At 45.0% G+C, this 19,577-nt stretch overlaps 2 protein-coding genes across 2 annotated transcripts in view; one reads left to right on the forward strand and one right to left on the reverse strand.

Moving 5' to 3' along the window:
• Positions 1-572: 572 nt before the first annotated feature.
• On the reverse strand, positions 573-19,120 carry Rab21 (RAS oncogene family member Rab21). The gene is made up of 5 exons (XM_089560051.1): positions 18,606-19,120; positions 13,366-13,425; positions 9,329-9,436; positions 5,571-5,778; positions 573-4,906 (listed from the first exon to the last, which is right to left on the reverse strand). The coding sequence occupies exons 1-5, from the start codon at positions 18,741-18,743 to the stop codon at positions 4,776-4,778; spliced, it is 645 nt and encodes a 214-aa protein (XP_089416177.1). The 5' UTR covers positions 18,744-19,120; the 3' UTR covers positions 573-4,775.
• Positions 19,121-19,431: 311 nt separating this feature from the next.
• The window catches only part of LOC149329002 (TBC1 domain family member 15-like), an 81,000-nt gene continuing 80,854 nt past the window's right edge, over positions 19,432-19,577 (forward strand). The window contains exon 1 of the mRNA XM_089560057.1: positions 19,432-19,537. Within this exon, the coding sequence (XP_089416183.1) occupies positions 19,466-19,537 (72 nt within the window). The 5' untranslated portion in view covers positions 19,432-19,465. The remainder of the gene's footprint in view (positions 19,538-19,577) is intronic.

The following is a 19,577-nucleotide window of genomic DNA, read 5'->3' on the forward strand; positions in this document are numbered from 1 at the left end:
ATTTTCGCACATTTTCTGGAGGGCGCATCTTGTGAAAAAGGCAGATTCGGGGGGCTACTTCTTGTTGCGGTATTGGGCCGTCTAGGAATGAAGGTTAACTACAGGTGGTATCAAACTTTTGCAGCAGGATTGCTTCCGACTTGTGGCAGTGATTGTCTCGCATTGTGAAGTGGTGCAGCAGGGCTTCACCAGACGTCAGCAGGACGAGCTGTGTGACTACCATAAGGGACTTTTTGCTTTGCAGGGTAGCGAACTTTGATTTCTGCAACTTGTCTGTGAGTGAGTTAGGCCTAATCTGATAGTGCAAGCACAGGTTCACTTTGGGCCCAAGTCTGTTCTCAAGTTAGGCCTAATCTGATGGTGCAAGCACACATTCACTTTGGGCCCAACTTTGTTCTCAAGTTAGGCCTAATCTGAGAGTGCAAGCACAGATTCACCTTGGGCCCAACTTTGCTCTCGAGTTAGACCTAATCTGATAGTGCAAGCACAGATTCACTTTGGGCCAAACTTTGTTCACGAGTTAGGCTTAATCTGACAGCGCCATGCAACAGGAAAGAACGAACCACAGCGAGTTATGTATGCATAACTTTATTATACCCCGCTTAAACTGTTTTACGAAAAAGTGCTTTGAACAGCAGGCATCTCTGCCACTTACGCACCGCAAACACACGCACACTTGACCACAATTTCACCAAACATGGAGACCATGTGCCAGCATTCAGGCATTTCATCGTTGTTTCATGGATACAAGCTAGAACTTCCTTGCTAGAAGAAATCTTCATGAAGCACATTCTATGATCCACTCTCTCGAGACGCCCTTTGGAAGTGGGTCATAGAAAAACTCGCACCACAACTTTGTCAGTTTCCCGAGACAGAGCTCGGTGGGACTTAAGCGTCAAGTTGTTCTCTTTCAAAGGTTTTCGAGATGTTGCGATCCGGGTGCCCTGTTATAATCCTTAGCACTGCTGTTGCTGGTTCAGTGGAGGCTGCCTGTACAGAAGGCATGCTTGCAAGGAACTCATTATACATGCTTTTTCTTTTTTGCTGATGACACTTTTACGAACGAAACTTGCGTATTATGACACCTACAGACATTACGAATGTACTGGAGATAAGTGCCATGCTTTCAGGAATATATTTTTCCTGCTCTGGCAACACTAGCTTGATTCTCACATTCATTTACTACCGACAAAAGAACTCGTAGAGCAGTTGCTGCTATCAGCAAAAATGCGTGCACTTAAATAAAAGCAAAAAATAATTGTAACAATATACTGAACTTGTCTGTTGATTTGAAATCCCAGAGCTCGAAGATAAGGCTTATGAAGTTAAGTTCCAAGAGGTGTTTGAAAGCTCCTGTTTCTAAACCAGTGGTCTTTTGGCATTTTACACATTCTGTTGCGACTGCAAACCCAATGAACAGCTCCACTCGACGAAGTGAATAAAGACGCTCCGTTCACTTGCTCTGTAGAAGGCTCGTGGAATTTCGTCTCAAAACAGCACTACCAACTTGCATCTTGAGATACAAAACACACAAACACCGACTCTCCTTAGCTTAGCTGCCAGCTTATCTCAGCCAAGTTTACACATAAATAACCAGCTTCCTTGCATTCACAAGTAAAAAATCACGCACAGCTTTTAATGATACATCCAAGGCCAAGACTATACGGATACGAATGCACACCAGTCAAAACTACGTAGCCTCTCTTTCCACAGTTTTGTCTCGGCAACAATGCGCTTTCTAAAGCATGAATCGATGTGCCCTTGCTGCCTCAACCTGCCACAAAAATGAATGTGCAAAGAGTGTAAGGTCCGTATGTGGCACTTATTACAAACACCTTATATTTAATTAAAACTTAATAGTTAACCCACCAATGAGAGCCCGAGCCTCATCAGTTGACGTAATCGAGCCTTTTGCAAAGAGACCGGCTTTTCATTTCTACGGGTCGCACAGAAGTAGGTAGAGTTTTGGGCCTTCAATGCAACTTGGGTGTTCCACATATTACTGTACCGCACTGTACATATAGCAAGCTAGGAAACTTATCCCGCAAGGTTCGACTAGTAAGCAGGTACCTACATGCCACGTGAGCAGAAGTTTTGACAAGCCTGGAACAAATGTTACGAAAGAAATATACAGGAATCAGCTTGCAGGTGTAAGTAACAGATTCCTCTACGCAAAAGTGTTTTGAGAACATTTGTGATTGAGAAAAACCAGGTCTGCGGCACAGTAATGGCCATAATTAGCAAGGCTTTTCCGAAAAACACCTCATTCAGGCATTTTTGATAAGTCTTGATGATTTCCCAGTATTTTCCAAGCTTCCAGCCATGTCGTTAGAAATAAATACATTTGGATTCCACGCTTCTCAACAACGTGCTGTGTGAAATGCGGTTAGGCCTAACCTAAGCCTAACATTAAAACATCATTTTAGCTCTCTCTACAAAAAATATTAAATGAACTGGCAGCCTGTGCTAAGTTCGAACACTCTGCAAATGAATATACTGTTACAAAATACGTTAATCATCGTTGCAGGATCCCTTCTGACAACTACAGCACGCAGTCAACTGCTATGGTCAGATACAAAACATATTTACATTATCATTACAGCGTGTGCATGAACATGAACTTCAGATTTCCCACCTGTCTTGACCGTTTTTGAACTCTGCCCTTTAAACTGAGCAAGACTTACTTCAGGGCTAGACTCTGCTGCAAAGTGGTTGTTCGAGGCTTTTGTCGTGAGGGAAGAGCGTGCAGTGATCCTTAATTGTCATCAGTGACTTCAATGACTTCCCAAAGTTCAGTGGGGAAATCTTAAATGTGCATAACCTCTCCTCCTAAATACACCATTTGACTATGTTGGTTTTCCAACATGCCATTTCACTGGTACCTATTTATTCTGAACTTCTAAGCACCGTATTTAGCTGAATATGACGCGACCGCAACTGTAACACGAGGGTCGCTTTTGCCGGAGTGGAATAGTAAGAAAATAGTCCACTTAATATAAGATTCAGCAATTACATGAGGCATAAATTTTGACTGGCATTACCAGTAATTACCCTTGCCCCGCATTTCAGTAAATATAATACTGCAACTCTCAATTAAACGCAGCACAATTCCACTTGCCCCCCCAGACTGGATAATCACTGACTTAAATAATTTCTCGGTTTTAAAGGAAACAATACGCAGCCTGAATACACTTTAGCAACATTATGGCTTAACCATACATTGGTCACATACTTGCGTTATGCAAAGTCGATAAAGTGACTCGTATCCCAGCTCCAAGGCATGTACGAGCACACATACAGGAAACTGCAGTCAGTTACGTGTCGTTCTGCATGCACTAACAGAAGGCATTATCATAAGTTACACTTATGTGCACTCGAAACCATACAAATGTGTAGGAAAAGTTGATGTCGCTTGACTGCAGTTAAGCGCTACCCTTAGCACTTTGATCGCAAAGTACAATGGGATGCTTCGAAAATAGAAAGTATTAGCGAAAGAAGCACTAAAAATGACGCCTTGAAGCCTATTGTTTCATCCACGGTAGCATCCAGAGGCGCTGTTTAGCCACTGTAAACCACACATTCAGTGTACAGACACTCAAATGACAAATCTACCACAAAACCATGTGTGCTGCATCTGTGCAACAAGTTTGTGGCAAAACATCGCATGCAATGTGGGCCGTAACTGTGACATTTAAGGCTAACTTCCAGCATGCCACGTGGTGAAGCATTTCATCTCAAACAACCTCATAGGGGATCAAAGAAAGGAAACGAAGATCTCACTCCTGCCAGCCATTTCAGACAAAATTTGCTGCCTCTTGTTGCAAGTTACGTTTCATAACTGCACTGCGCTTACTTTTAACTTAGCTCCGGTATGAAAGGCAACAACAGTCCAGTCACTCTGCATGCAAGAACAAATTCTGCTCTTACTTGTGCACTGAAGTTGAAAACGTCTATTATATGTCCAGAGGAGGTCCTGGCGTTTAGTATAAAACAGACCTGTCTATACGACTGTTTGTTCCAACTGCCATCAGAATTCAAAAAGATCACGCAGCAGTTGTTAGTGAAGTGTAAGTAGTTAGTGGGGCCGGCAGCAAGCAGCACCCCACTAAACCACCCCGAGATCCGCGACACGATCATGTAACCACTCGTTTCATTTTTAATCCAGCACTCTGGCCACACCCAGACTGTCTACTTCTCGCACAAATGACTCTCGTACACTCAAAACACTACCGTAACTTGCCAACCGAAACAGAGCTAGCCGGCGAAAAACACCTATAGCCGCTGAACAGCACACCTAGAGCTGCATATAGTCGGCAAGATTAAAAAAAAAGTAAAGAATGCAGAGAGATAGTAAAAGACATCCATTGCTTCAATGGTCCTTGAACGCACTCGCGCACACACAGAAACACACAGGCGTGCATCGAAGTTAAGCTCTTAAGGTTTAACGATAAACAAAGACAGGGGAATATGGTGGGAAGGGGGGAGGGGGCAAGTGGCTCTCAGAGAAGCACGTTGTGTGCATATCTTCCGAGGGAGACGGGATACGAGAAACCAGTCTCGAGGCAGAAAAAGTGGATAGGAAAAATTCATTCGAGCCTTATAGGACAACAAGTTGGCGCATTCTTCGGTGCGATAGTTCTGCGCTGAAGAAGCGGCGGCGAAGAGGACGTGCGGAGAGGGGGAGGGGTCCCCCCTCCCCCCGACTCCCGCGGATAAACAAAAAAACGATGCAGCACTTTTACAACGACGACGACGACAGTGGCAGCGTGGCCAACTCAACCGCCGCAGCAGCTGGTCTTCTGCACGGGGCTGTCGTCCACGATGACGACTGTGCGCCGGGAGTTGCCTCCGCGGCCGAGGCTGTTGCGATGCTGCTCGTCATTTGCATCCGCCACTTGCATCATTCCTGCAGGCATGAGGAGATCGCAGAGAAACAGAATGAAGGTCAGAAAGGAAGCTCCAGAATTCTTTTAAAAACACTCCCAAGATGGTTACGAGTCAGAAACGAGGATACTATTCGGCATTACCTGGCACAGGGTAAGAGGGGAATCTTGAAAAACGGGGCTTAGTTTGCTGAAGTCGGCATTTTATGAGTTTGCAATAATGGCCTCCAATCAAGCAAAGCCATGTGGCTACAGAGGAAAGCTATACGGCTTCCACAGAAACTTCGCAGCTAAATAAAACTTCATCCTGGTCCGCGACTTGAACCCAAGAACCACCGCTTCACCGGAGCAGTCGCTCTACTAACTGAGCTAACCGGGACAGCTAGCATATGGTAAAGCAACAGCCAAAGTGGCTGCCTGCCCATGCCTGAGCTTACCGCTGTGTCTCCCTTCCCTCTGTGTCTCTGTCAACAATGTGCCACATTCTGTAGAAGCACATTCCACACTTATGATGCCCCCCCATAACGAAGAGTGAATGCAGGGTGTGGTGTCGCTTGAGCCATAGGCGAAGGGTGGGAATTTCCAAAGTTGAATGGATTTGCGAAAGAATCATTACATCAGACTGACCCTGACTTATGACAACACATAAAACGCGAGTGGGGGGGAGGGGAGTAGTAACCCTCTCACGTTTGCTGAGGTCGAGGAAGAGGTCGTCGATGCCCCGGTTGAGCTTGGCCGAGGTGTGGAAGTGGGTGGCCCCAACGGAGGCGGCGTACTCCTCGGCCTCGGCGGCAGACACGTTGCGCTGCTTGTCCAGGTCCACCTTGTTGCCCGCAATGGTGAGGCACACGTCCGTGCCCAGCATCTTGCGCAGCTCCTTCACCCAGTTCTTCACCTGGGAGGAGGAGGCAACAACGCACTGTCTCGATAAACGGACTCCTCCTCCTTCTATTTTATTAATGCGAAAGCGTTATATGGCTCAGTTCAAGGTAATATGTCCGTAAAACAGAACACGTCCGCAGAAAACAGCACCATGTGATGTCACGAGTCAACGTCATACCAAGTCACTTGACAACAATATAATATGACATCATACAAAGTCACGTGACAACAATGTAATATGACATCATGCCAAGTCATGTGACAGATGACTGCAAAGAGTTTATAGGCCAAGCGACAAGTGAGCTACATGCCGGTTTTAAGAACATACCCCAATCCCCACCCCCTAATCCATGAAAGTGTAGATGAAATTCCAGCGACTGCATCACTGGCAGAAACGTGGAGGCTAACAAAGAGGGTTCAGCTTAAGTTAAGGACAACGCAGCGAGCTATGGAAAGAAAGATGATCGGTGTAATGTTAAGAGAGCGCAAGCGGGCAGAGTGGGTGAGGCAACAAGTGCGGATGAATGACATCCTAGTCGAAATCAAGAGGAAGAAATGGGCTTGGGCAGGGCATGTAATGAGAAGGAAAGATAACCGCTGGTCCTTAATAAGGGTAACGGAGTGGATTCCAAGAGAAGGCAGGCACAGCAGGGGGCGGCAGAAAGTTAGGTGGGCGGATGAGATTAAGAAGTTTGCGGGGATACGGTGGCCGCAACTGGCGAAGGACAGGGTTAATTAGAGAGACATGGGAGAGGCCTTTTTGTCAGGCTGATGATGATGATGATGCATCACTGGCTGACCTCAATGTGGTGGCAGTATTCCCGACTACATTCACACGAAAATTTTGACCAACGGTTCGTCGTACAGCATGCCGGGTGGTGTCATAGCATTTCTCTTCGCAAATAGCTTACATGTTTCAGTCAAGTTGGAGCCTAGCTTGCTACAGGGGTTTGAACCAATGACACATGCACCTTCAGTTGCACGCTTTGAGGCGCAGTTGAGATGTCCACTGAGATGTCCAGATCTGAGAGCCACTGCGCCCTTTCCTTTATTCAAAAGACGTGCTTTTGCATTCCTCCACGTAAAGAAACTTAAGCACCCTTAGAATTTTAATTTCCTTGACTGCAATTGATACCCCCTGTCACATGGCGCTTGTCAAAAGGCCTTTCCAGCAAAAGTGCCTCTTTTCACCAAAGCAGCAGCAACGCAACTATGCAGTCCAGCCCAAAAGTAAGTGCTTCCTTGCCACTGATTTGCATTTTCATCACCCTGCGTCGCTTAAGCACATTGTGATTGTGTGTGGCACTGGCAGCCTGCAATATACATAATGTGGATTTTCACATTAAACAAGTAAAAATTTCAACAAAATTTGCAAATTCAACTTGCTCACAGTAAAGCATGAACAACAGTGCTCTGCTTGACAACAACAAGGCGTCAGACAGCTTGAGGGAATTGGTTTTGAAGGAAGAAAAAAGAATAAAGTTAGTGAGCCAACACAGTTCAAGAGAGGTCAGCCCTTTTCAGGCGAGACATCTGCTTAGCCTTCACAGTCTGCTTTGCACCCTAGATGTAAGCACTTGTGTGCTCCTGCTAATGCGATAAAGGTGCACTGAAGAGGAATTTGAACTCCTCTTTTTGCCGCGGGAACTCAATCTGCACGTTCCGAGCATTTTTAGAAACTTCGATTTATTGCCCTGTGTGGTTGATTTCCCTAATTAAATAGAATTAACGTCCGGCTCCCGCCTTTTTTTTTTTACTTCTCCCTCGTACGGTGGGCGGAGTCGACCAACGCGTGGAGCGCCTTTCACCCAGTCCCGTGGCGCCTTGCCGCTCTGCCATCGGCGGAGTAATACGTAGTAGTCCATAGAAGCAAATAGTCCACGCGTATTTTTATTTCTGCGGGCTTATTTTGCGGCTATATTATCTGCGAATGAAACTATTTATTTCCGGAAACCTAAAAAACAAAACAAAGCGAAAGCAAAGCCTCCACGGAGCTGGCTGCAAGGCACTCCACGCGTTGGTCTACTCCGCCCACCGTACGAGGGAGAATTTTAAAAAAAGGCGGGGCCGGACGTTAATTCGATTTAATTAGGAAAATTAGCCACACAAGGCAATAAATCGAAGTTTCTAAGAATGCTCAGAACGTGTAGATAGAGTTCCCGCGGCAAAAAGACGAGTTCAGATTCCTCTTCAGTGCACCTTTAAGAGGGCCATGAAGGCAAAAGCTGTCCGATGTCGGCGGCGTTGGCGGCGTAACCTGTGTGAAGCCACCACTTGCCCACTGTGGCAGGTGGTGTTAAGGAAGATTTCCTTCTCTCCACCTGCCAAGCTAATTCTTCTTTGGCCACTTCTAGTTGCTTTGCTTCTTTCTTTTGATTCACTTGAGTAACACTGTACCATATTCACTCATATAACGAACCCATCCTCCCACTTTTGTCGTAGAGCATTTACTTTTTTTTTCAGCATGGTATGGCTGATGCACTTTTCTTTTTCTTTTTTTAATTTCTAGAGGCCCGTGTACTGTGCAATGTCAGTGCACGTTAAAGAGCCTCAGGTGGTCGAAATTTCCGAAGCCTTCACTACAGCGTCCCTCATAGCTTCAGTCGCTTTGGGACATTAAACCCCCATAAACCATACACCCTATAGGCCTTTAGTACCTATGTTCAGCATGTTCGCTTTATATGGCTGTGAATGACAGAGCTGTTGACTATCACAAAATCATCAGATTGTGCCGTGATACGGCAAACACCTTTTAAAGCAAACGATGCTAAACACTGGTGACGCGAGTGTGGGTGCCGCGAAGATTGAACTTGTCGAGCGTGCACTTTTGATGATGATGGACGGGCAGGTGGATGGATGGATGGATATGAAATTCTTGCTCACAAAAAAATCTGTCGACACTTTTTTTTTCTCCCTCTGTAATGAACCCTTCCCCAAACTGATGCCAACTTTTCAGGGGAAAAAAAAATACAATTGGGTTCATTACATGAGTGAATACAGTATTCCACACAAGCTACACTACACACAAATATGCCAAGACTGGCACTTTACACAACTAAGCACATTAAGTAGATATAAGTGCATCAGTTAAGAAAAACTGATCAAATTTATAATTTTTGGTTTCAGGGCACAATATTATACTGAGAAATTGAAGGGAAGGCCTTCGACATAGAAGGCAAACCCAGTTTATTAAATATCTGGATCAGCATCTGGGTGTCCTCTTTTCGTTGCCCTCTATTACGTTATGTCTGCCATGCCGTATAATCAACCTGCATAGACCGCACACATGTACCTGTAGCGACTTTCTGTACAGATTAATTTGAAACACCCTGTATACTCCATTGCAGCCGTTGTGACAGAAATATTTCATGAAAAAAAAAAAGAAAGCAGAAGTTGTGACCAGCTGAGCTACAACCACTTCAATTATAATTTCATACCACTTCAATTACAATTTCATGCTGAGACTGTCTCGTACCACCATTCACAAAAACTTTCGAAGGAAACTGTTCAGTTTCACTTTAAGCACTGCATGGCTCTATGGTGAATCACTTGGCTGATCTCACCTTGAGGAAGGAACCCTCATCCGTGATGTCATAGACCAGCACCGCTCCATTGCTGTCCCTGTAGTAGATGGGCCCCAGTGCATGGAACTTCTCCTGGCCCGCCGTGTCCTGCAGGTGGTCAGAATGATTAGATCTGATAGAACTTTGTTACCCTCGCATGGCAACTTCCGTGCAGTGCACAAATGCAAGTTCATACAAAACGGGGTTTTGAAATTGACACACCGCAGAGATGCCTCTACCATAAAAATACGAGAGCAGTAATTATCGTGGAAGCCTGGCAGGCTCGTTTGTGCAATGTGCCGGAAGTGGTTGCTAGCTAATGACATTTTTCTCTTTAGGACTTGCATCAGAACTCCACAAAACGACCAAGTCACATCATCTGTACTGTCACGACACTCGCTCCAGTTGCAGAAGTTCATTTTTTGTAATGGAATTGAGTGGGCGAGTTGGTTTTCCATTTTGACAGTGAAAGCGCTCAAAAAGACAAGGACGACAGAAAAGGAGAGATATACAAAGCGCTTTGTGGTGAATCGCAAAAATGTATAACAACGTACAATGTGACAGCTGTTTGTTTCCTAATTGGATACGGTGGACACCATTCCCACGAAGTATTTAAGCACTGCTGAAGAGCCAAAGATATGCTTTCAGAAATGACAGCCTGACGAAACTGCAGGCACCCGTATCCATTTGTTACAGGCTGCAACTTCCAAATAACTCCAGACACGGGAAGTTACTGGTTTAGGCAGTGAAAAAAAAAAGGGTAAAATGAAAAGTAAATGGTGACTACAGTACTCTGTATTAAGCCCACTGTTACAAAGCCGGTGAGATGAGAATCCAAGCATAAGCAGCTAACCCGGAATCACCAGAGACGAGACAGGGTCAGCTAAATTTATTCCAGGGATATCTTTAAAAATATAGCATTAACTAAAAGAAGAAGCCTCATGTATGCCTTTTATCGTTCATATGAAAACAAACTGTGGCAAAATAGCTGCATCTTGACTAAAGAAAGAACCTGGTTATGACCGATTTTTAACATTTTGAGTTTGAAACAGTAAATATCCCTTCTATTTGCTCAACTTGGTAGAGATGGGAAGACCGAACACCACACCCCCCCCTCAGACAGCAATGCAGATGCGTGACCTCGCTCAAAAAGCAGATTCTGAGTAGTCATCTCAAAGTAGTTTCAAATGCCAACCATTCTTTTTGTGACACAGTGATGTATGTGCGCCAAACATGACAGCGCTGATCTCCACTATTTTGCAGAGGACTTGTGAGTAAAAAAGAAAACGGCTTTTTGGACTGTTGATAACATGCGCAGAGCACTCGTGCTACTATATGCTCTGCGCTTCCTGCACGTCCACAACTCAACAGTTCAATGAGAAATGTAACAAGAGATTAATTATTCACTGACATCCACCCAAGCGCAGCCACACAGCTAAAGGAAATCTATACAGCTTCCACGGAAATTTTGCAGTTAAAGAATTCATCCTGGTCTGGGGTTCCAACCCAGGACCACCGCTTCACCGGAGCAATTGCTCTACGAACTGAGCTAACCAGTATGGCTAGCATATATATTAGGGTGACACCGAACCGATCAATAACTCGAAGTGGGAAAGATGTTGGTCAAAATGTTTAGGGGAATCCCCCAAGGGGGAGTAGATTTGTAATAAGGGAGTAATTACTCATTGGCATCCACCAATTACTGACCAGCATTGGGTGGATGCCAACGAGTAATTCCGCCCTCGTTACAAAATCTACTCCACCTAGGGGGATTCTCCTACACATTTTGACCAGCAGTGAGAAATGCACCGATTTGCAGAGAGCGCCACAGGCTGGCTTTCTACAGGCAGCAAATGACAAGAGTCGGAGCAAGCAGGGAGCTGGAGAAAGTAAACAAACAAAAGAGGCAATGTTAAACACTGCAAAAGCCAGAAGGCTGGTGAAAAAACAATGTTAAATTCAAGGATACTGAGCTGTGTGCAGAGAAATGAAAAAAAAAAGAAAAAGAAAAAGGAAGCAGAGAATCATGTAGGCGACCTTTACAACCACCAGCACACAGCTGTTGGCAGCTTCCGGACTCTGCCGGCACAGAATGCGTTGACAATAATTCTCGCGGGACGAAATCTGTGCGAGAGATTTTAGGTGGTACTCTTTAACAGCACATGCATGCTATAACTAACTCAGTAAGAGATGTTGTCAGGCTAGTCGGCTTGATACTTGTAATGCCATGAAAGGTTATGCGCAAAAAAAGACGACACGAGGACAGAAGACACGACAGGATGAGCGCTCGTTCTGTCGTGTCTTCTGTCTTTGTGTCATCTTTTTTTGCGCATAACCTTTCATGGAATTACACCTAACTTAGTGTTGGGTCAAGTTACACACCAATACACTGTGGCTACAAAGAGGTCCAGCTGTAAGTCGCAATCATAAAAGCGCACAGTTTTTATCCAACAACACAGAGAGGCAAAAATTTGGTTCACTTCTCTGGGAAGTCAAATTTCCTTGCCTGGATTTTTCGGTAGCAGCTTTTGGTTTCACTGAGCCAGCACCGCATGAAACCCAAGTCTTGTAAATAAACGACGACACACTGAGGCATCCAATGATATATTCGGCTAACAACAAATTGCATTAGGCCACCTCTGGCATGGCATGCCTTGGCATTCCGCTTTGACAATAACATCAATCAGTATTTCCACTCTAGAGGGGCCTTAGTAAAGGTCCCTGCCACCTTTGCAGAAATGAGCCCGTGGTCTTTAGCTACTAGCGACAGGTGTAACACACTGAGGACCGGGAGAGATCTACTTTGCCGTTAAGCCCCATCGTGCTCTCTCTCGAGATAAGAACCTTTCTTTCCCAAGTGGCAGAAAGCAGGTGCAATATGAAAAAGAAGGCCATCTGCTAGTGCGCGTGTCCTGGTCGCCATTCGCACGCCTCCGAACTTTTACACAATTCTAAGTTAGAAACGTACACCCGCGGCCAAAAATGTATGGAATGCAACGTTAGGAGAATAAGTAAGACATGATGTTGGGCTAGTCGGTTCATGGTTAGAGCGAAACAAAACTGCACGAAGAAGACAAAATAAAGCTTTTACAAAATAAAGTCAGTTGGAAGTCTGCGCTTTGTGTGTGTGTATTCGTGCCTTTCTTTTGTCCCGTCTTCTTCGCGCAGTTTTGTTTCGCTCTTAGGAGAATAAACTTGACTTCATCATCGCTTCCGTATTCAGCCTGAAGAGATACCTGCAGCCTAATTCTGAAAGTGGACATTACACGGTGCACCATGACGTCTGAAGCTATGAGTTCCTCTGTGAGGAACTCAGCATAACTCTAACCTCTGTGAGGTTAGAGTTATGCTGCATAAAACACATGCAATGCAACCTTCACTACGCGTATCTGCCCGTAATTTTGAAATATTTGCCCGAAACCAGTGTCTAATGATCTTGGTCTTGCCACTCCGATGATGGTATAGCGTCTTGAATGTTTCACTGGCGTTCTGTCACAACTCTCCTACTTAGCCCAACCTAACTTAAACCAAAATAAACCACAAATCAGACCTTCAGTTGAAAATGAATCCAATATGCAGATGGTGCACCCAAGTGTATGCAAGCTAAAAACTTTTCAAACTCCCATAATTTCAGGGCAATGCAACTTTAACGCTTAGGTATAACCAATGTCATTCAACTAAAAAGTGGATTGCCGAGATAGTTTGTATATGCTCATGGTCAAGAAAGCATAGACAGACAAAGGAGGGTCTAAGAAGACGCAAGTTCTGACTTGCAACCGAAGTCTTAATCGGGAATATCAGTGAAAATAAACAACACAAGAAACCTTACCCCACTGATAAGGCTGATGTGATGTACAAGGAACCCATACACATTCAGTAAGCACCTTCATTAACACATGACCCTTGAGTTGTTTTAGTTTTTGCGGTGCATTTTTTCATTGGTACTTCAGACTAAAATTTCAGCTGCGAATAAGCATCTACGTCGCCTTCATCCTGTTGACACCTCTTGACCACGAGTATCTAATGTTGAAACTTACCCAGATGGCCAAGTGGACCCGCTCACCAGCTATATTCAACCTCTTGTCCAGGTAAGATGCCTGCAAAAGGAAAATATAGGTCAATGCACTCCTTCCCAAAACTGTAAAAAATGATAAACAAGTCAAAAAATAGAAGATGATTTAGCATGGTTAGGCGCGGAATATCGTGCAGTAGCACTAGTTGGGGTCGGCACTTAAGGTCCTTGGGTGCTAAAGGCATTTGACCTAAAGGCCTTTATCATGAAGACTTTTGGCCTAAAGACCTTGTTAAACGCGGAGTATTGTGCGGTAGTACTAGTTAGGGTGGGCACTTAAGGTTCTTGTGAACCAAAAACATTTGACATAAAGGCCTTTATCATAAAGGCTTTTGGTCTAAAGGCCTTGTTAAGCACGGAGTATCGTGCGGTAGTACTAATTAGGGTGGGAACTTAAGGTCCTTGTGTGCTAAAGGCATTTGACCTCAATGCCTTTATTATAGAGGCTTTTGGCCTAAAGGCCTACCTACGTATGTATGTGTGCCCGAAATCGGAAAATGTGCCTAGTAGTGCTAACACATTAAAAAGATTTTCCATTCATAAGCAGCTCAGCGAACTTTGCTGGAGTTCAGTTTAGTTGATGGGTGATTAACGTCCCAAAGCGACTCAGGCTATGAGAGACGCCGTAGTGGAGGGCTCCGGAAATTTCGACCACCTGGGCTTCTTTAATGTGCCCTGAAATCGCACAGTACACAGGCGTCTAAAATTTCGCCTACATTGAAATTCTACTGCCACGGACGGGGTCGATCCCGGCCACGGCGGTTGATTTTCGATGGAGGTACTTTGCTGGAGTGATCACAGACACGCTTCACAGCAATTCAGTGATCCACAATTTTAGAATACTGTCAAAAATATTCAAAAAAAAGTCCAGCACCAAGGAGACAGCTGAAGGTTTTCAGAGGCAACTTTTTTATTGGGCGAACCTGCGCCCTCAAAAATAACTGAACACAGCAGTGGCGATAGCAGCAAGAGTGCTAAGTGACCGCCAAAGATTATACTGGCCACCGCTCTCAGCCACACTGAATTTAAAAGCTGATAACGAACTTAGAGATAAGGCCTCTACGACAACATCTATGATAATCTCAAACACGGTGGCCTTGAACAATGAAAAAACAAACATCACAAAGCTTTGCGGCAATATGGTGGCAGGAGGTCAACTGAACAGATTCCATCGTTTAAAGGAGGTCAACTGAACAGATTCCATCGTTTAAAGGAGGTCAACTGAACAGATTCCATCAACGTTTATGGGAGGTCAATTGAACAGATGCCATCAATGTTTATGAAACGTGACTTTGGTGAATGAATTTCATTTCTCTGCTTTGAGGGTGCACTGCTTGAGATTTTTAGTGGTGCACTATATAATTCACACACTTACAATTAGGCTACATACACCTATTCCAAGTGGCATGCAAAGATGGTGGCGAAATTGTTTCTTCGGTAATAGTGCATTCCATAAACTTTCGGCTGCTGGTGTGAGTTTATATAACAACAAATTTTATTATTTGGACTTCGTAAACAGTGTGGAAACCTGGTTAATAAATTCCATCAGCCAACTTAACAATGGCCGTTTCCTGCTGTGTTTTCTACACATGCGAAGTTTGACACAAGATCCAATACATATTTCATTGATGGATTTAGTGCAACTTGTTTTTTCTACTGAAATGATCGTCTAGGTCAACTTTGATCTGCACAGGAAAGAACAGTTGCCCTGAATCAACCAGCAGGATTTGCCATTAAACAAACCACTTGTTTTTAGTTTTGGCATAAACTTAACGATCCATGTAGCTTGTAGTACATAGCCATCACCTGAAAAACTCAATGGACACACAAAGGCATGTTTGTCTAAAGCAATTATTGGCAAACAATGAAAATTCTATGCAGCCCCTAGAAGCCACATTAGAAGCTCAATTACATACAATAATAGCTGTCAGTGACCATCATAGGTCAAGCAATGCACTCGACACTGCTTAGACATGTGAACATATGCACACCGCTCATTCTGCAATATTTAAGAACCTGATGCGTACGTCATCACAGGCAAGACGATATTCCTTAAATAAGCTGTGGGAATGTGTCGTTAAAGTACTGATTTCACTTGACACTGCTAGTGGCTTTGCCACAATTTTTGGCAAGCCCCTTTAGAACGTTGAAGCCAAGGTTCAACAGTGGTCACTCAAGACATAAAATGAAAGAAACACATTTTGGCAAGGAGGCAGCGATGTGTAATACTTGGGGAAGGAAAAAACATGTTTAGCCAGTCAAAAAACAAAGAACGTAGCCAGGCAACAAGTGAGAAGCAGAAGAAATGGACAAATTACAGGGAAAGCGCAAAAAACACATTTGAAACATGTAAAATGGGAAGGAAATAAAAGAATGAAATCGTAGCTTCCAACGTAACATAATGGGCAAAGCAAACTTCTTGACATTTCCCTTGGATTTTATTTTACCTTGCATTCTGGCTCGCAATTATTTTCTCACTTTTTCTAACTTCATTAGCTAAGAGAGAAGTTCACTAAAATTTCGATTCGTGATTCAATCTGAGTCTTTTGCAGCATTCTTTACATTCGCCAGTGGATTGACTTCTCTGGCAGAACACAAGCCATGTGCTTTACTGTATGAGATAGGAGTTCCCAATCCTTGGCGGTCAAATTTCGATGGAGGCGAAATTCTAGAGGCCCGTGTACTGTGCGATGTCAGTGCACGTTAAAGAACCCCAGGTGGTCGGAACTTCCAGAGCCCTTCACCACGGCGTCCCTCATAGCCTGGGTCGGTTTGGGAAGCTAAACCCTTATAAACCAAACCAAACCTTGCATAGCCACCCCCCATATGATCAAAGGCTGATGTGTGTTTATCGTTTCTTCTTAGCCTGTTTCGCCTTTCCTTTCCTGATATGCAATCTTTCATAGCAGTTACATCCTTTAGACATCAGAGATGACTGAAAGATGTAAATTATTAAGTTTTAGATAAGGATGTAGATCCTTATCTAAAGCTTCTGTAGTTTCACCAGCAAATGCTCATCGGAAGACCCGTTCGAAGATGCGCATGAATTGGTGGAGTTTTCCAAATGCAGCACACAGCCATAAAACATTGCAGTCAGAAATGCAGCGACCTCGCAGACAGCAAGCTTGCTGCAATGGCAGGGGATTAAGTGACCCGAGACCGGACCTTTAGATAGCCGCTCAGACAGGAGATAAAGATGCAATGAGGCGTAGCAGCTTTGCTACCAGGGTGCCAATTAACACGCTTCCCTCTCAAAAAAGGCAGCACGCAACAAAAACAGAGTACTGGAAATTCAAACCTGTGCTTGTCAACTATCAGCCAAAGAAGACACCTTAACGCACCGTCAGAAATAACTGGAACAGTTGAAACTGCACAAACTTTTAGCGCTCAAAATATTACACAGCTTTTGAAATACTACGACGAAATGTATTCCCTAAAAGCTGCCTTTTCATCATCATCATCATCAGCCTCGCTATGCCCACTGCAGGGCAAAGGAATCTCCCATGTCTGTGCAACTAACCCTGTTCTTTGCGAGCTGCAGCCACCGTACCCCTGCAAACTTCTTAAACTCATCCACCCACCTAACTTTGCTAAGCTTGCCTTCTCTTGAAATCCACTCCGTTACCCTTAAGGACCAGCGGTTATCTTGCCTTCGCATTACATGCCCTGCCCAAGCCCATTTCTTCCTCTTCATTTCAACCAGGATGTCATTAATCCGTGTTTGTTCCCTCACCCGCTCTGCCCACTTGGAGTCTCTTAACGTTACATCTATCATTTTTCTTTCCATAGCTCGCTGCGTTGTCCTTAACTTAAGCTGACCCTTTTCATTTGCCTCCACGTTTCTGCCCCATAGGTGAGTACCGGTAAGATAGACCTGTTATATACTATTTTAAAAGCTGCCTTTTGCAGCTTTTAAAATATACAGAGAAACTACCCAGTCACTAACAAACTGTTCCTCGACCAATGACGCAGATGTTTTCCTCCGGATAATGTCGTTCACCACTTGCCCTTTTACTTTCCCCTATCTGTTTTACCATAAAACTCGAGCCCCACGACGCTTTAATGCTGGAGGGGTTGTTGATCGAAACAGTATGCAAATACACGCCGGCTCGCATGTAGTGGCCTCCAGACACTCCGTTCCGCGTCGCACGACGCACAACTACCGCGCGAATCGTCCCAGCGTGCCCAGTGACGCAAATCGCAGCGCACAAGCATCGCTTACGAAAAAAAACCAGCTATGCGGCGAAACGGCAGCCAGAGATGGAATAGCAATAGCGCGTCGCCAATGTCAATGCACCGGTGACGAAACCCAATGAAACGGGTATACGGCGCCAGGAGCGCGCGCGCTTGAGGCCTTTCCATGAAACAATCGGCCGATGGCAACAAGATATTCGTAAGCTCGTAGCAGGCTTCGATCAGCACGGATAAAACCGCTATCGCAATAAGCCCTTCCTTAGCAACCTTCGCGAAATGACGACCGGCGCGATAAAGCGGCATAGACTATCGCCTGCCGGTCTCGTTCAACGAACAGTGACGGATGATAAGGCAGAAACGGAGCAAGGGACGTGGGTGTGCTTACGCTAACCAGCTAGGATCAACTACAAGGCTCGCAAAAACTACGCGGGCCCGGGCTTTACTGAAACCAGAACCACCGATCTCGGCGACAGTTTTTCAAGTGACAGCGTATCGCGACTTCCTTGCAGCACACTACCGATTACGCTCGAAGCACTCATTCGCACTCTGAAATTCGAGAGATCGTTTGAAAACGCGAACTTCCGGCGTTTATTTCCCGCATTTCCGAAGTGCTTATAACGCGACGAAATATGTAGCGGGCTGTCTTCCTCGTCTACCGGAAAGTTTCGGCTTGGGCGTGACTGACAGCCGAATGGGCGGATTTCCCGGGCGGGTTTACAGGGTTGCACGGCGATTGTATCGTCCTTGAGAAATGGTTTGCGCGGACCTGGACCGTTATGCTCGAGCCAAACAGTCCCCACTTCCAGACTCCCCCTCCACACACACACACACGCACAAAGACAAGGTATCGTTTAGACGACTACTGCACACGAATACGCCAGGAAAATGGGTTAACGGCGTACGTAGTTAGGACAAGTAGGAAGAAATCGCACGAGCCACAAAAGGCGCGCTTCATTAAGCACAGAGCGGACGTACGCGCATGCGAGAGGAGAAGACGTAGAGCTTGTTTACCTGTAGCGTGGAGAGATGTTTGTCGTTGAACTTGTTCTCCACATAACGGAGTACGAGCGACGTCTTGCCCACGCACCCTTCGCCCAACAACACAACTTTGAAGGCGTAACTTCGCCCCGACGCGTTAGCGTGCGCCATCGGTGTTGAGCGGAAAAATCGTCTCTCACGACACCAGCCACAGACGGGCCCCTCTCTATCGCTTCGAAACTTGAAGCACGGGCACGGCTACTACACGACGGAGAGACAAGAAGCGTCGTCGTTGTAGCACCTGGCGTTGCTGCAGCCGCCGACGACTCCGGGCGTCATCGGGGGAAACACTCCGTTTCGAGGCAGCAAAATAAGTCAACACTTAGTTTGACAGCCGGGAATAGGCGCGCGTCGACGGCGAGTGATAAGATGCGGGTTCTTGTTTTCTGGGGTGTTTCTGATTTTTCTTCCGTCGGTGAAAGGAGCAAGCTAGAGCCCGAAATCAGCTAGAGCACAACCCCTCTTGAGAGACTTGGCAAGATCAATGAAGGAGTCGTTTCGGCCGCCGAGCCTGTAGCAAAACTTCGAGAATGTCGTATCTTTTGCCTCTCGTTCCCGTAATAATCTTTTTAATTAAAAAACAAATTTAGATTTCAAATAATTTAGCACTAAAAATTAAGCAAACATCATGTCAAAAAAGTTTAAAAATTGATAATAATTACTTCATTTTTGTTTTAACGAGTACGCTTCTGCTAAACACCGAAATCTGATCCTTTTATTAAACTGACAATTATGGGCTAGTTATTGTTTTGTATTAATTATTATAAGTTTACGAAAATTTCAAGCAAAGTAGGTTGACTCAAGAGTCACGCGCAAAGTTTCGCTGTTTCGCGATGCAAGCTAACGCCATCGTCAGCAACGACAACGAACTTTTAAAGATGGCGGACGGAGGAGGCGAGAAACAAGTGAGATAATTCTTTTTTCATTTTGAGCTGAACGCAATCG

Source organism: Amblyomma mixtum, chromosome 9 (genome assembly GCF_055824585.1).
Source record: "Amblyomma mixtum isolate Tamu chromosome 9, ASM5582458v1, whole genome shotgun sequence".
Classification (NCBI taxonomy): domain Eukaryota; kingdom Metazoa; phylum Arthropoda; class Arachnida; order Ixodida; family Ixodidae; genus Amblyomma; species Amblyomma mixtum.

Excerpts from the sequence above, each read along its gene's own strand:
- Rab21 (XM_089560051.1), bottom strand. The coding sequence starts at position 18,743 with ATGGCGCACGCTAACGCGTCGGGGCGAAGTTACGCCTTCAAAGTTGTG. Across the intron at positions 13,426-18,605 it reads AACATCTCTCCACGCTACAG|GCATCTTACCTGGACAAGAG; the intron begins GTAAACAAGCTC and ends TTCCTTTTGCAG. Across the intron at positions 5,779-9,328 it reads ATGAGGGTTCCTTCCTCAAG|GTGAAGAACTGGGTGAAGGA; the intron begins GTGAGATCAGCC and ends TCCTCCTCCCAG.